Raw genomic sequence first — 14,056 nt, 5'->3', positions numbered from 1 at the left:
GATATCAGTAGGACTGAATTAATGTTGTTATTGATGGTAGCAAAGTTATCGTCTACGATGTTCAGGGCTGCTAAGTTGCCACTTTTTCTGTGCCTTTTGTTTCTCTGGATTTTTCTGTTTCTCCAAGTTAAACCTCAAGCGAGAGTCGTTTGTGCTTTAGCTTCAGCTTAATGGTGGTGAGCATTTACTCATGGTCACTGTCGATGTTTCCGCTAGACACGCCCCCGTGTTCGTCTTATTGATGCTGGTCTTGAACCGTTGCGGTGACAGTATGAACTCGACCTGGTTGTGTACTTTCCTAATTGAGGATCTTTGTTATGGACGGTTTGTGTTGATGCAGCGTGTGAGCCGTGGTGAGTTGGCGGCTTCTGAAAAACTAAAATCTTAGTTCTCTGTCTTATTATGGTCCCTGACCATTCTTGCAGGCGTCTTGTCCAGCATTTGCGCGTAAGTTGCCTTGGAAAATGAGGATATCTTTCTTCGGGACATTGGCTACATTACGCTCTAACTCTTTATAAAACTGCTCGATCTCCTAGTTTTCGTAGCCTGATATTGGTTCAAAGCCCTGGATGATGGTGATGTTGTGAGGTCTCGCTGAGATACGGATTGATATGAGCCTATTGGATATTAGGGTGCAACTCATAATGCTCTTGATTATCTCGTACTTGACGATGACAGTCATCCTTTGCAATGTGTGGAATAATCCCCACTGAACCATATCGTTCGCCCTTCATCCGTTGTCGTCTATATCTAATCACAAATACATATTTATGTAAAAAAAACACTTTTGTTTGCAAATCAGACATTATTTTGGAATTGTACCATGTTTTTTCCGAAATAAAATGTTTCTGGAAACTCATTTTTTCCTTAGCAATCTGTTTTTTCTGCAAAGTCATCAGTGATGATAATAAAGGCAGATTCAATTCTAATGTGTTTTAACATGGGAAAGATCATAAACAAAGGTAACGGTTAAGAATTAAGTAAAGTAATAGTGAAGATCTTTTTGTCGTGGATATTGATGAGGATGGTGTTGTTTATGACGACGATGATGATGAAGATGATGCTTATTATGATGATGCCTGTGACGATTATTGTAACGATAATGATGATGATGATGATAAGGAGGAGGAGGAGGAAGAGGAGAAAGAAGAAGAAGAACAAGAAGAAGAAGAACATGATGATGATGATGATGATGATGATGATGATGATGATGATGATGATGATGATGATGATGATGATGATGATGATGATAACGATGATTATGATAACGATGATGATGATTGTGATGATATTAAAGATGCTGCAACTCACCCACATAATGTCCCGGACGGTCTCCGCGAAGCCGACGATGTGCATGGCGGCACCGACGGCGTTAGCGAGTGTGAACACGATCCCGATGGAGCCGCCAAACTCGGGTCCGAGACTGCGCGATATCATGAAGTAAGCGCCACCTGGTTAGAGAAAGTATGGAGCTACATGTACAACTGCGATCCGAGATTTCGAGATATCTTGTAATAGGTTGCCCCCTGTGGAGTGGTAGTCAGGATTCATTACTGCAGTCAGAGACTGCGCGAGATGTTGTAGTAAGTGCTTTTGGGGGATTTATAATGGCTAGAGATTGTGTAATAAGCGCCGTCTGCGGTAAACAGATGGCAGTTAGACAGCGCACATATGCGAATGTGAGGATCAGTGTTTGTTTCATATAAAACAGAAAACAATAAAAGATTCAATAAACATCTTTCGGTTTTATTTAAAAACTTATATACACCTATACAAGGAACATTAATTGATTACATGCAATAAATTGCAATTTGTTTCTTAATTGTTTAGAAAAAAACAACACATTTCTAGGTATGATGGCGAAGTCTCAAAGGATCGCGCTGCTTTGGATACCTAAAATTACTAAACAACAGGTATTATTAGTGATATGAGGCAACTACTGACCTCCTTTCACCTCGCCGTTTGTGCAGATGGCGGACATTGATATGGTGGTAAGCGATGTGACCGTTGCGGACAGGAGGACAATCAGGGTGGCAAGTCCGATCCCCGCCTGACCAGTGACCCATGTGATGCGCAGGAACAACATCACACCGAACATGTTCATTAGGCATCGCAGCTATTGTTGGAGAGAGCGGGAGACCGTTGGATAGAGAGGGAGACATTTCCATATTTAAGTAATTTTATATAACGAACTATGCTTACTTCATTCCTTATATTTAAATGTTTCAATTAAACGTGTACATGCATTATGTGTTGAACAAATGTGAAGGTATTTAAATTGATTTTTTATATATCGATTCAATTCTTCAATTCAAAGTTGGTGTTACAAATCTTTTTTAAAAACGTAAAAATATACAGCATTGAATTCTGAAAAAAAATAAAAATACAAATATCATAAAATGTACATCTTGAAGTCGCTTGTGAAGTTGCGGATAAATTGACGTAGATACTTATTCTCAACTGAAGGGATTATTCTATGTATTAAAATAACTAGAATTATCTTGTAATTCGAAGTTGTTTTCCATCCCAACACGTCTTTTGACACGAAATTCTCGTATTGTTAACGAGATGTGCTGATGATTGTTGAACAATGAGCTGTTCACTCGTTGTAAAAAATAAATTATATTTTTTTGTATGTCCACATCAAACTTCGTCCGTCGTCGTCTTAATAATAGTTGTCACTCAAACCACGATGAATTCATATTTGTATTTGTACAAGACATGGTTAAATGGTAATATACAAAAATGTTTTTATAACCATGCATCTTTAGTCAAAACAGGCAATGAAACTAGGGCAACTTTATTGTACCAATGTGCATATATTTCGATAAGTGGTGTTAAGGGTATCCCTAGCCACCTATCTGTATATAGACTATAACGGATTCCGAGAAAGCACGGTACCGATCATCTTGGCATTTTTGTTCCATATTAAGGGCATATCATCAACTATTTATATCAACGCATATTGTCTCTTTTAAAGACAAGTCTTGTTTAATGTTAGTTCCGTTCTGTTAATGTAAAATATTATGTTAAGAATTTACATCCTTAAAATTATGCGTTTGAAACGCGAAACAATAAACACGTTTAGAGTGGATGTGCTCTTTTCGTAAAAATTGATGTGTATTGTTTATATGCAGTAAAATATAAAGTGTAGTTTTAACATGTCATAATGACAGAGTGATTGAGAAGGAGATATATCTTTTAAAAGGCTTGTGCCCCAGGTGGCAAAATAGGGTTCTGTTATGTAATTTTTTTATTTACCTGTTATAATATGTATTTTCTTCTTTTAAATCAATACAGTTTTAAATTAAATGTTACATTAAAAAAACAATTTATCAAACTATGTATACAGGTAATATACAGGCTTCTGTAATAAAGCCTGTTCCATAAGTGTTTCACTTTTGAATCATATGTCATCTTAGTGTTATGTAACCCCACAAAGCTTACCAGAACACCGGCTTTCCAGCCGAATTTCAGTCCTCCTTTCTTCACGTCGGTTAATTGCTTGCCCTTCTCTTCGTCGGCGTCGTCACAAAGCTCGTCGTCAAACATTTCATTTGCTGCATCGCCGTTGTCCTTCTAAGGTCAAGGATTAATTCAGAAAGTTATTAAACGAATGTAAATGAGTAATGAAAAACTTGTTTGTTGTTTTTCATTCTTTTTAATGATATTTGAACGTGATAAACGTGAGAGACTTTCTGTTAGAAACTCGTAGACATTTTTATGATGAGATATATACACATTGGTTTCTACATCATATATTATTTATTGACAGATAAGTTTGTTACTAACGCCGCCTGTTTTGTTTTTATTATTATAGTATTACGTACAAGTGAAGGCAGGACTCGAGATAACTTTTAAGGACAAAGATTGTTTCACTACCGGATAAAATATCTTATGTTTTTGTTTTTTTTTGTTTTTTAATGTATGTTTTAACGATTTACCATTCAATTGCAATAGAGTGGCAATTAGCACATATTGTAGGAAACAAAGATAATTTATGGCAATTGATAACTTATTTATGCGTATGACGCAGTGTGTATGATCGATCTTTGTCATCATTACAAGTGTACTGAGGGTAACGACATTAATCAAAACATGACTGGTAAAGGCAGTGTAAATAAAACACCTGTCAATATCGTTTGTTTGTTAAAAAAGGTCAATGTACATAACTTCTCTGCGCTTTTGTTTTCAAACTGCAAAATAACTGAAGAACACATTTTATATCAAAACACATTTTTTACAACAATGCAAAAAACAAAATTAAGACTTTGCAGAGGGAAATATTCTTCTACTCGAATCATACATTAATGCACCATTAACATCAACTGATGAAAATGCCCTTGAATGAACGAGAGATAATTATTGATGTTCCTATTTGAATGTATGATAAAAAAAATCTAAAACTGTTTTTTTTTTGCAGCAAATGCAGTAAGTTAATATACATTTACATCTATTACACAGGTTATGTTTCATCGATGCCAAAACTACCCGGACCTTAAGAGTATTTAAGTGTATTACATATTTCAAGTCAATATTTGAAGATCATAATTAGACAGTTGTTCAAGTGTCGAGTTATTCGATTTCTGAAAAATAAAAAAAATAAACTAGTCACGTAGTACTACAAGAAGCAACATTAATTAGGAATGACGACGTCATTGAAACGATTTCAGTGGGAATGAAAGTCTTCATTAAACGTGGGAATATATTAAGTCTCTTTTAGGCAATGACTTACACACGTACTCTATGTTCTTTGTTGCATTATGTTGAGGGATTTTATTATTGTAATAGAAAACTTTTTAATATTATTATATTCAAATTACTTAGAAAATAACTTTAAAATATTATCTGATTGAACAATTATGTTATGACCACAACCGTATGGTTTCCTTCATCGAAATAAATTAATCTGTTAATTTGAGCGCAGCTTGTATAGAAATGGCATATAATACACGTTCATCATAAAATGATAATTAAAAAAAAATCAGTTACAAGACATACAAAAAACCTGACATTGTCAACAAGTACTTGTATGTAAGTTTATAAGTTTGTAAATTACACACATAATCAAATTAAGAACACGTTTTTGTTACATGCGTATCATCAGAGTTTTTAATATTCATCGTTTTTATTTAAATTAAATGCACGAAATGTGTAGCTCTGATATCAGATACCAATTTTATAGTATGCTAAGTTTTAATTTGTTTTTTTAAAATTGCATTTTCTACACTTAAAAACTGCATATCGATGAATAACAAATCGTTTTTCTCATACAATTTATCCACACAACTGGTTTTATGTCATTTGAGGGTGTTTTTTAAGGTAAATAAAATGAGTCGTGTTCTGAGAAAACTGGACATAATGCATTAGCGTAAAGTGTCGTCCCAGATTAGCCTTTGCAAACCGCACGGGCTAATCAGGGACGACACTTTCCGCTTTTATGACATATTTTGTTTAAATGAAGTCTTTTCTTAGCGAAAATCCAATTAAGGCGGAAAGTGTCGTCCCTGATTAGCCGGTGCGGACTGCACAGGCTTATCTGGGACGACACTTTACGCACATGCATTATGCCCAGTTTTCTCAGTAAGCGACTCAAATGTTTTTAAGGCGTAGTTTTGATGAATGAATAATACCATATAAATGCTGATAGTTCAGCCAGTAACCGTTACCATGGCTTCCTCACGGAGTTGATAGAGCGTGGGTCTTTGGTTCTCGAATATGCTGTACCGGTAGTGGTCCAAGGTGGGCAATCTCTCCTCCTCGTCCCCACCCGAAAACCCCCCGTCCGAATAGTTGTTCAGAGAGAAAACCGACGCCCTCGGGTGCATCCTGTCGTTCATCACATGCATGCACGGGCGCGAGATCCCCGCCACCACGTGCTGTGGGGAGAGGTAGAACGGCTCCATCGATGATCTCCGGCTGGAACGTGGCGCATCCAGGTAATACGTCATAGAATGTGCGGAGATCTTTCGGGCGTTCCCATGCGCATGAGGTGCGGCAGCGATCCCACTGTACACCGGATATAGCTCATGCAATGGGGTCACATAACCTCCCTCACATCGCTGAGCGGAACCATTGCAGTGCACGGAGACTCGCCGACTGTTGGGTAAACTGTGGCTTCCGAGATCGCTGTGGAATGAAACTTTGGATACTCTCCTACAATTACCACCTTCGCTGTAAGAATCCGGCTTTGGACCACCTTTATCCGTTGCTGACCCAGCCGCACTTTCACTTTTCGAGACATCATCTTTCTTGTTGGGATATTTCGCAAACGGTATTTGAATATGTGTGGGTGCTTCCACATCTCCCATCTGAATACCACTGTCCTCTGCAGTTACCGATATCTCTGGCTTATCAAGGTTATGATTTAACGCATCCGAAATCAAATCGTGCGTTTCCATGTGAAACTTAAAAGACGTAACTCATTAATTAATTTTTTATTAATTGTTACTTTCTATCGCTTTTCTAAATTTACAAATGTGATATTTTCCAAACTACAACATATGAGCTTTAAATGCTGATAAATTATTATCCCCTCTCGAAAGACTCGTTTTTAATGTCGAATCATTTAAAGACAAAACAGGAAACGTACTTTTCACTGCAATAAATTTCGTCGCATGTACAACACTGTATGTATTTTTTACAAATAAAGAACTTCATCATTCGCAAAACAGAACAAAAAAAGTACTATGCACAGCGTTTATGTACGTCTCACGTACGTCAATTATTTTTTTTACAAATTAAGAATGTCATTACTACAGCAATCATTGTGATTGTTGTGACAATTGCAATGTCGTGCTCGCAAAGATGTCTGCATACCAGATCTGTTCTGTTTAAACGAGTTAATTACGACGCGGTGTAATCAATGAATGGCAGTCATACGGCCGTTTATCACGGGCGCCACCTCTTTTTGGAGATGCATAAATAAATGAGCAAATGCTTCTTCCGAAGTGGCGCTCAAGCCCGGATGTTTTGAAATTTAACGGAAAATTTTACTGGGTGATTAGATTTTATATGCTTTGTTCAACATATTTCGCATTATTTTTTAATCAGCCAACGGAGTGCGATTCAGCGAATATAAATTCATCCAAAAATGTACAGAAACATACAATTACAACCCATTTAGACACGTGAGGATCTTTAAAAGTTGTCGAATGGTTGAGTTCGTAAAAGCTGTTCGATGTCTTTTGTCTGTGTGACGAGTACATTCCCAGCCAATAAAATCGCTCATTACATTAAACGATTGCTTTGAACCTGTGAAAGTTAATGCATGCACAAAAACATTGGTTTCTAGCCGATCTAATAGGAACATTTACATGTTTAAAAAAAGGATACGGATCCAATGCAAATGAGGTGGCGCTCAGAATAGGAGGCGGTGCCAATGCACATTTATAGCTTTTTAAAAGTGACAAATTTTATGTAATGGCTAACATTATCAGATGTACGTGATTTTATTATGTAATTGCGATTCGCAATCTCCTTAGCATTGGCTCCATTTTTTTGTGAAAACAATGCATTTAAGTATCTATTACGCCGGCACAAAGCCGCTATCATTTGATGTAGTTAGCGATTTAACTGGCTGGAAATGTACTCGTCACACAGGAATAACTCATCTAAATGCTTTTTAAAACTCCACCATAAAAACCCTTACTTATTAAGGTTCTCACGTTTTTAAAAGGAGTGAGAATGTATGTTTCTGTACATTTTTGGTTGAATTAATCTTGCTGACTCGCACAACATTGCCCGATTTGTAAAATAATGCGATACATGCTGAAAAAAAAAACACATACGTGTATATAAACTTATCACCCTGTAAAATTATCCATGAAATTTCAAACCATTCGGGCTATGCGCAACCTCGGAATTTGCAATTGTTCATTTATTAATGCATCTCAAAAAAGAGGTGCCGCCCGTGATTAACGGCCGTGAGTCAAGGTTGCTACTGATTGAAGCTTTACAAAACAACGTCCAGCTGTTGTCACTTGTTTTCTTTGCAATACATTTAAACCCTTGCCTGTGCAGCTATTAACATCTATAAAGTCTCAATCTGAGGATATGCTATTAAAAGAGGAATGCGCAAAAACTTACCATAACATTCGACTTGTTTTAGCGACGGCACATTTTGGTACCTGTTGCCGGCATGTTGTATGTCATCGCCCAGCTGAAGCTTGTATAACATCAACATGAATTGAGTCTTTAAAGGTAAATGATACATGATACTTGAACCATGCACATGATAATTATGCGAGAAAGCGAAGATTTAGAGCGAGGTCTTGAAATACAAATGTAGGTGAAACCTTCGGGAGTGGGAAGATAGGGTGGATGAAGTACCGTGGTACCATATTATAGAGTGAGATCTTGTAGTAAGCGCCATCTAAGATTAACAGAGGGCAGTTCGACAGCAGAAATGTAGGAATCCGAAGGGCACCATGCGCAATAAAACAAAAAAACAGCTTTCGGTGTAATGACAATAATCAAGCTGTTGTCAGTGAGGTAACCATTTCGGACAGGACAATAATTAGGGTGGCCGATCCCCGCCTGACCTGTGACCCACGTGATGCACAGGAACAACATCACACCGAACATGTAATTGGGCATAGCTGCACTTATTTCAGTAATTTGTATGTGCATATATCACACACTTTTTGTATTCATCTCTGATATTTGAATTCTTTAGCACATGTACCTGTAGTACATTTATAAGCATTATGTGTTAATCATCTTTACAAATGTTCTTTTCAAGCTGGTAAAAGACGATGCATGTATGTCGTGTTTCTAAATTTGTGATATGATTTTTGATTAAAATATTCTTCTGACAAACCTTAAAAATGTAAATATACACAGCATACATTATTAATAATATTTTATAAGCTCAAATATACAACGAAACTACGTCGTATCGAATTCGTTTTAGTCGAAGTTCCGGATAAGTTGAAGTCGACACATATTCCCGACTTAAGCGATTATTTTATAATTTAAACAAACGATCGGGTTGAAGTTTTACATTGACTTATCGATAAAGTCAAAGTTGTTTACTTTTCTAACACGTATTTTGACGTTAACTTGAAGCGTTGACGCTCTTTTAAAAATGAGTAGTCCACGCGTTAACATCTTTACGCCTTCTTTTGTGAAATGTAAAAAATAATTAATTGGTTTTGGTTTTTTAAAAATAAACACGAATATGCAGTTATGCATACAGCTATGTGTATATTGAACTTTTTACACCTACTTCTTCAACGTCTATATTCGGATATGGATATATCATGTCATTCGAAAATTCACATATTACGAGTTTTAGCGGTATCCAGATTTTGATCAAACTTGTAGTTTGGTATAGACATGATCAGAAATCAGACTGGCGAAGCGGATTTTAGCTTGAATTACTAAATAATGTGACATGTTCACAAGCTGACAAATTTAAACATTTTTATTAGATTTAAAAAAGGGAACAAATGTTCATATAAATGGACAAAAAACAATTCTGAAAAAGAAACAACCGCAACGGTACTTTATGTAAATCTCTAAATTCAGGATATGAAACCTTATTGCAATTGTTAGCGTTTTCTAATATCTCCTGCATTCGTTTTTAAGATACCAACTAACACAATTGTTAAAATGAATATATTTATATAAGCCACTATGAAAGGATTTTACACAACTCTAAATCTGAAAATAATGTTTTGAATGCATTCTTGATTTTATATTGTTCAAAGAATAAAAGTCCCGTTTTGGCGTGTGCGTAGCCCCAATGCCATAGCAATGATACACATTTTTTGAGACTATCAGAATTGGCTGGCTGCCAAAAAACAAATTCCCAAAACTCCGATTTACCACTTAATTCATGCACACTAAAAGTAGTTCTTCGCAGATCTCAATAACCCGCCTTGTAAATACAGAACATCACTATATAACATGACAGTATCATAAAAAGTGTAAACAAATATTATTGAAGCAAAATTGCTACGTATTAGCTACGACATAGTTTTTATTGTTTACATATTCATGCGAGAATAAGTTCCACACTCAACGGTATAGGCCGAAAAGATACGAGTGTTTACGGAGAAAGTAAGATTTTTTTCTGAGACATTTTTTGAAGACATTATATTTGGTATTTATAAACATATGTTAAAATATTATTATTTTATTTTGCGTTAACAAGACATTCCAGAAAAAAATAGAATCAAAAAAAAATATTCACGGAAATAGACGAAGAAACCGGATATGGTATTTCAGTGCGCAGATCGAGCGCGAAAAGTTCTACGTGAGACAAAGTACACAATCTGTACACCGTTCTTTTTCAGGGTAAGTACAATTTCTTTTGTTTACACATTACAAAGGAAGTATGAGTGTTTTCCTGATCTGTAAATTATGTAATAGAAAGCTATTTTAGGCTATTGAAAGTGATTTATTTGACACCAACAATAACATTTTTTTGCGGCAATGTTGTTGTTGTTGTTGTATTTCCTCATCGCCTATGTAGACGAACCTCTAACAGATCTGTAGGGTTGAACAAAAGGTTATCGTTCCCACCACCAGTCGATATCGTGTACACCTCCACCGTCTATGTACACTGTATATACACACTTGTTGTCATTTCTTACTGTCTCTAAGCTTCTGCACTCAACCGCCAAGTTAAAAATGGAACTGCTTTATAATCATTGTTTGATTTGGCAGCAAAAAGGTGTTTTTTCCCCACTTTTGTATTCGTCCCCAAAATGGTTCGTACTTACGATTATGTGAGATTGCACCATTTTACACCGGAACAGTTCTAGACTATGTTATGGTGGAAATACTAAATACATGTATAATAATTTAGTGAAACATATTGTTGCTTTAGATTGTCTAGAGTTTTGAAGGCATTAACAAACAGTTTGGATCCAGATCAGACGCCATAGTTACAGAATGCAGGGCCCTCGCTACACTTTGCGGGACTGGGGCCCGGGTCCTTAGAAGGGGTGGGGGGATTTGGCGTCGTTTTGGGGGGGGGGGGAAAGGGGAATTTTAGAAGATTAAAAAAAACACGCTTCATAACCATGCACCAATTTTTAAAACTTAAAATTGCGATATTTCAATATATATATTTTTTGGAGGAGGGGGGGGGGATTTTTAGCTGAATTAGGGAAAAAAAGCATACTATTTTATGGGGAAGGGGGGGGGGGAAATGGGGCCGACTTTCGGCACAAAAAAAGTAAAACGAGGGCCCTGGAATGTGACGTTTGATCAGGATCTAAACTGTTTAGCAATATTTTCAGATAAATTTTCAGATTAATTGAATTACGAGTAAAGTAAATGTTCTCATATTTACCCTCAGCATGTAGCAGTATTCGATTTAGTGTTTTCTGTTGAAATATTGTAGTATTCTATAATATTGGTAATTTTTTATTGCAAATTTTCTATGTTCAAGGCCAAAAAAACCCATCAGATGTGACTTCGAAGTACATATTTTGTGTTGTTATTCATACATTTACCATGTGTTCTTTTAGAAATTTGCTTTTTTGTTTGCATAAGAAGAATATTGTGTAACGTGTCTACCGTTCCTTCGGGATATATATATAATGGCTTTTCCTCTGGCTTTCCTTAGCCGTGTGATTAGATAAACAAATAATATAATTTGCCTCTATACAAGCCGGTTCCGTATGCCCTGTGCGACTTGGATTGCTTTGATCACTTGGGTTGACTTAGGTCGACTTGGGTCGACTTGGGTTGACTTGGGTCGACTAAGGTCAACTTGGGTTGACTTGGGTCGACTTGGGTTGACTTGGGTCGACTTGGGTTGACTTGGGTCGACTTGGGTCGACTTGGGTCGACTTGGGTCGACTCGGGTTGTCTTGGGTCGACTTGGGTCGTCTTGAGTTGACTTGGGTCAACTTGGGGTGATATGAGTCAACTTGGGTTGACTTGGGTCACCTCGGGTGTCTTGGGTGACTTGGGTTACCTCGGGTGTCTTACACCTATAGCAACGAGTCTGCAGTGTCTCCCCTCTGCGTTACGCAAGGGAGACAATCAATGTCCCCCCTCTGCGTTTATGCAAGGAAGACAAACGGTCAGTGTCTCCCCTCTGCGTTACGCAAGGGAGACAATCAATGTCCCCCCTCTGCGTTTATGCAAGGAAGACAATCGGTCAGTGTTGTACAAGCGACAATCAGTAGCTTGACATACTCAGGCTGACCTACGAGACCTGACACGTGCACTAACTGGAATGGAAACCTTTGACCCGGACTTATATACGAGTCTCTAGGCTACCCAGCAAGCTATGGTATGTTGTGCGCAAAGTTGCCAGGGTCACCTCCACTCGAAAGTATCCAAAGTCACAGAGATGTCCCTTGCTCAGGCTGACCTAAGAGACCAGAAACGTGCACTGTCTTATATTACCAATGAAAACCTGTAACCCGGATAGAGGTATGAGTCTCTATTGAAGCTACCCAGCAAGCTATGGTGTAGTGCGCAAAGTTGCTTGGGTCACTTCCACTCAAAAGGCATCCAAAGTCCCAGATAATTTCAATGGTTTAAGGTCTCTAATTAATGCAACGTATTTAACGTTGTGAACTGTTCGACGATCGAACGCAGACTGCCCGCTCCCCGTGTGTGTGTGTGTGTATTTCCATGTTTATGAGGTCCCTCCGCGCCAAAGGCTGCATTATGTGAGGACCCGGAGTGTGTCCCAGCACTCCTTCCTAATCAGATTTTAGACTCACGAAAGTTGGGACGAATTTTTGAACGATAGCTGCAATTTCCAGCTATTTATTGTTTTTACTGAAAGATTTTTAATTTTAGGGTGGTCTTGTGCTGTGGGGGGAAACCGGAGTACCCGGAGGAAACCCCACCTGTCCGGTATGGTGACCACCAACCAAACTCACATGCGCCGGGAACGGGAATCGAACCCGGGTCGCCTAGGTGAGAAGCGAGCGTGCTAACCACTGCGCTAGCCGGACAACCCGTGCCCGCTCCCTGTGTTTTTCGTTTTTTATCGAGTGCACCGGGATTGTCTCCCATATGGCCATCGCCCCCAGAAAGACGTGTTAGTTGGTTACGGGGGATAGTGCAAGATACAGGAGACACCCCGTTCCAGGGGTGACCCTGGGTCTTTTAGTGCCCGGTGTATAGCACCTAGTACACTGCACCTCGGTTTAACGTCTCATGCGAAAGACGAGTTAGTAGGTTAGGTGCAGCGGGGGATCGAACCAGCGATCTCTGGATTGTGAAGCCAGTGTGTTACCACTAGACCACGGATCCGCTACCCGTGCCCGCTCCCCATAAGAGCAGCGCTTTATATACTGATATATGTACCACGTGACCCGCTTGCTAAAGACATCACCCTACTATTTCATGTAAACACAACCCTACCGTTTCAAACAGTAATTGTATTATACTACTACTATATCCTGCAAAAACATATGGTGCATGTTTGTAACCGACTTGTATTATTAAATAATTAAATTATGTACATGAAAATACAATGATCAATCTTAAATACACACGCTATTTGCGTGGAACGTACCGAATAGCTAACGATTTGCCAACGGGAAACGTACTTTCGTTTTGATGTAAACAATATTAATGTACTCAAAGAATAATGAACCTAAAGGATAAAATACCGGCCAAAATCGTCACACTACCCACGCCTCCGATTTAAGCGTCCCGCTTACAATACTCTGTCTAAGTGTTAAACAAATACGTCAACGACATCTTTTATTGACGAACAAAATACTACTCCCGGTAGTCATGTTAAAAGCAAATGTTATGACAAAACATGATATCTAATGCTAAATGAATGAATAGTATTCTGATGGGATGAGAAAACAAACATGAGTGTGACCTGATGAAACAATGAACAAAAAACAGTAAAAATAAACTATACAGCTAACTCTAACAGTTCTAAATGTGTCTCAGTCATTTGGCAGTATGCCCCATGGTTATGTGGATATAGAAACCCATCGAGTCATGGCATGTTTCACCGCAGACATTACATTTCATAGGATTGTCGACACAATGGCAACCCTTGTGTACGAACATCATGGCCTGGTTGCCGAATGTGATATCGCACACATCGCAATTG

General features: G+C 38.0%; 1 protein-coding gene across 1 annotated transcript in view; it reads right to left on the bottom strand.

Annotated features, from left to right (window-relative positions):
* LOC127878556 (solute carrier family 12 member 3-like) overlaps positions 1–14,056 on the bottom strand; it is a 39,528-nt gene that overhangs the window by 25,260 nt on the left and 212 nt on the right. The window contains exons 2-6 of the mRNA XM_052425087.1: positions 8,089–8,161; positions 5,670–6,328; positions 3,448–3,579; positions 1,945–2,116; positions 1,312–1,451 (exon numbers count right to left, since the gene is read on the bottom strand). Of these exons, the coding sequence (XP_052281047.1) occupies positions 1,312–1,451; positions 1,945–2,116; positions 3,448–3,579; positions 5,670–6,328; positions 8,089–8,161 (1,176 nt within the window). The remainder of the gene's footprint in view (positions 1–1,311; positions 1,452–1,944; positions 2,117–3,447; positions 3,580–5,669; positions 6,329–8,088; positions 8,162–14,056) is intronic.

Source organism: Dreissena polymorpha, chromosome 4 (assembly GCF_020536995.1).
Source record: "Dreissena polymorpha isolate Duluth1 chromosome 4, UMN_Dpol_1.0, whole genome shotgun sequence".
Lineage (NCBI taxonomy): Eukaryota > Metazoa > Mollusca > Bivalvia > Myida > Dreissenidae > Dreissena > Dreissena polymorpha.
This window is presented reverse-complemented; position numbering and strand designations above follow the sequence as displayed.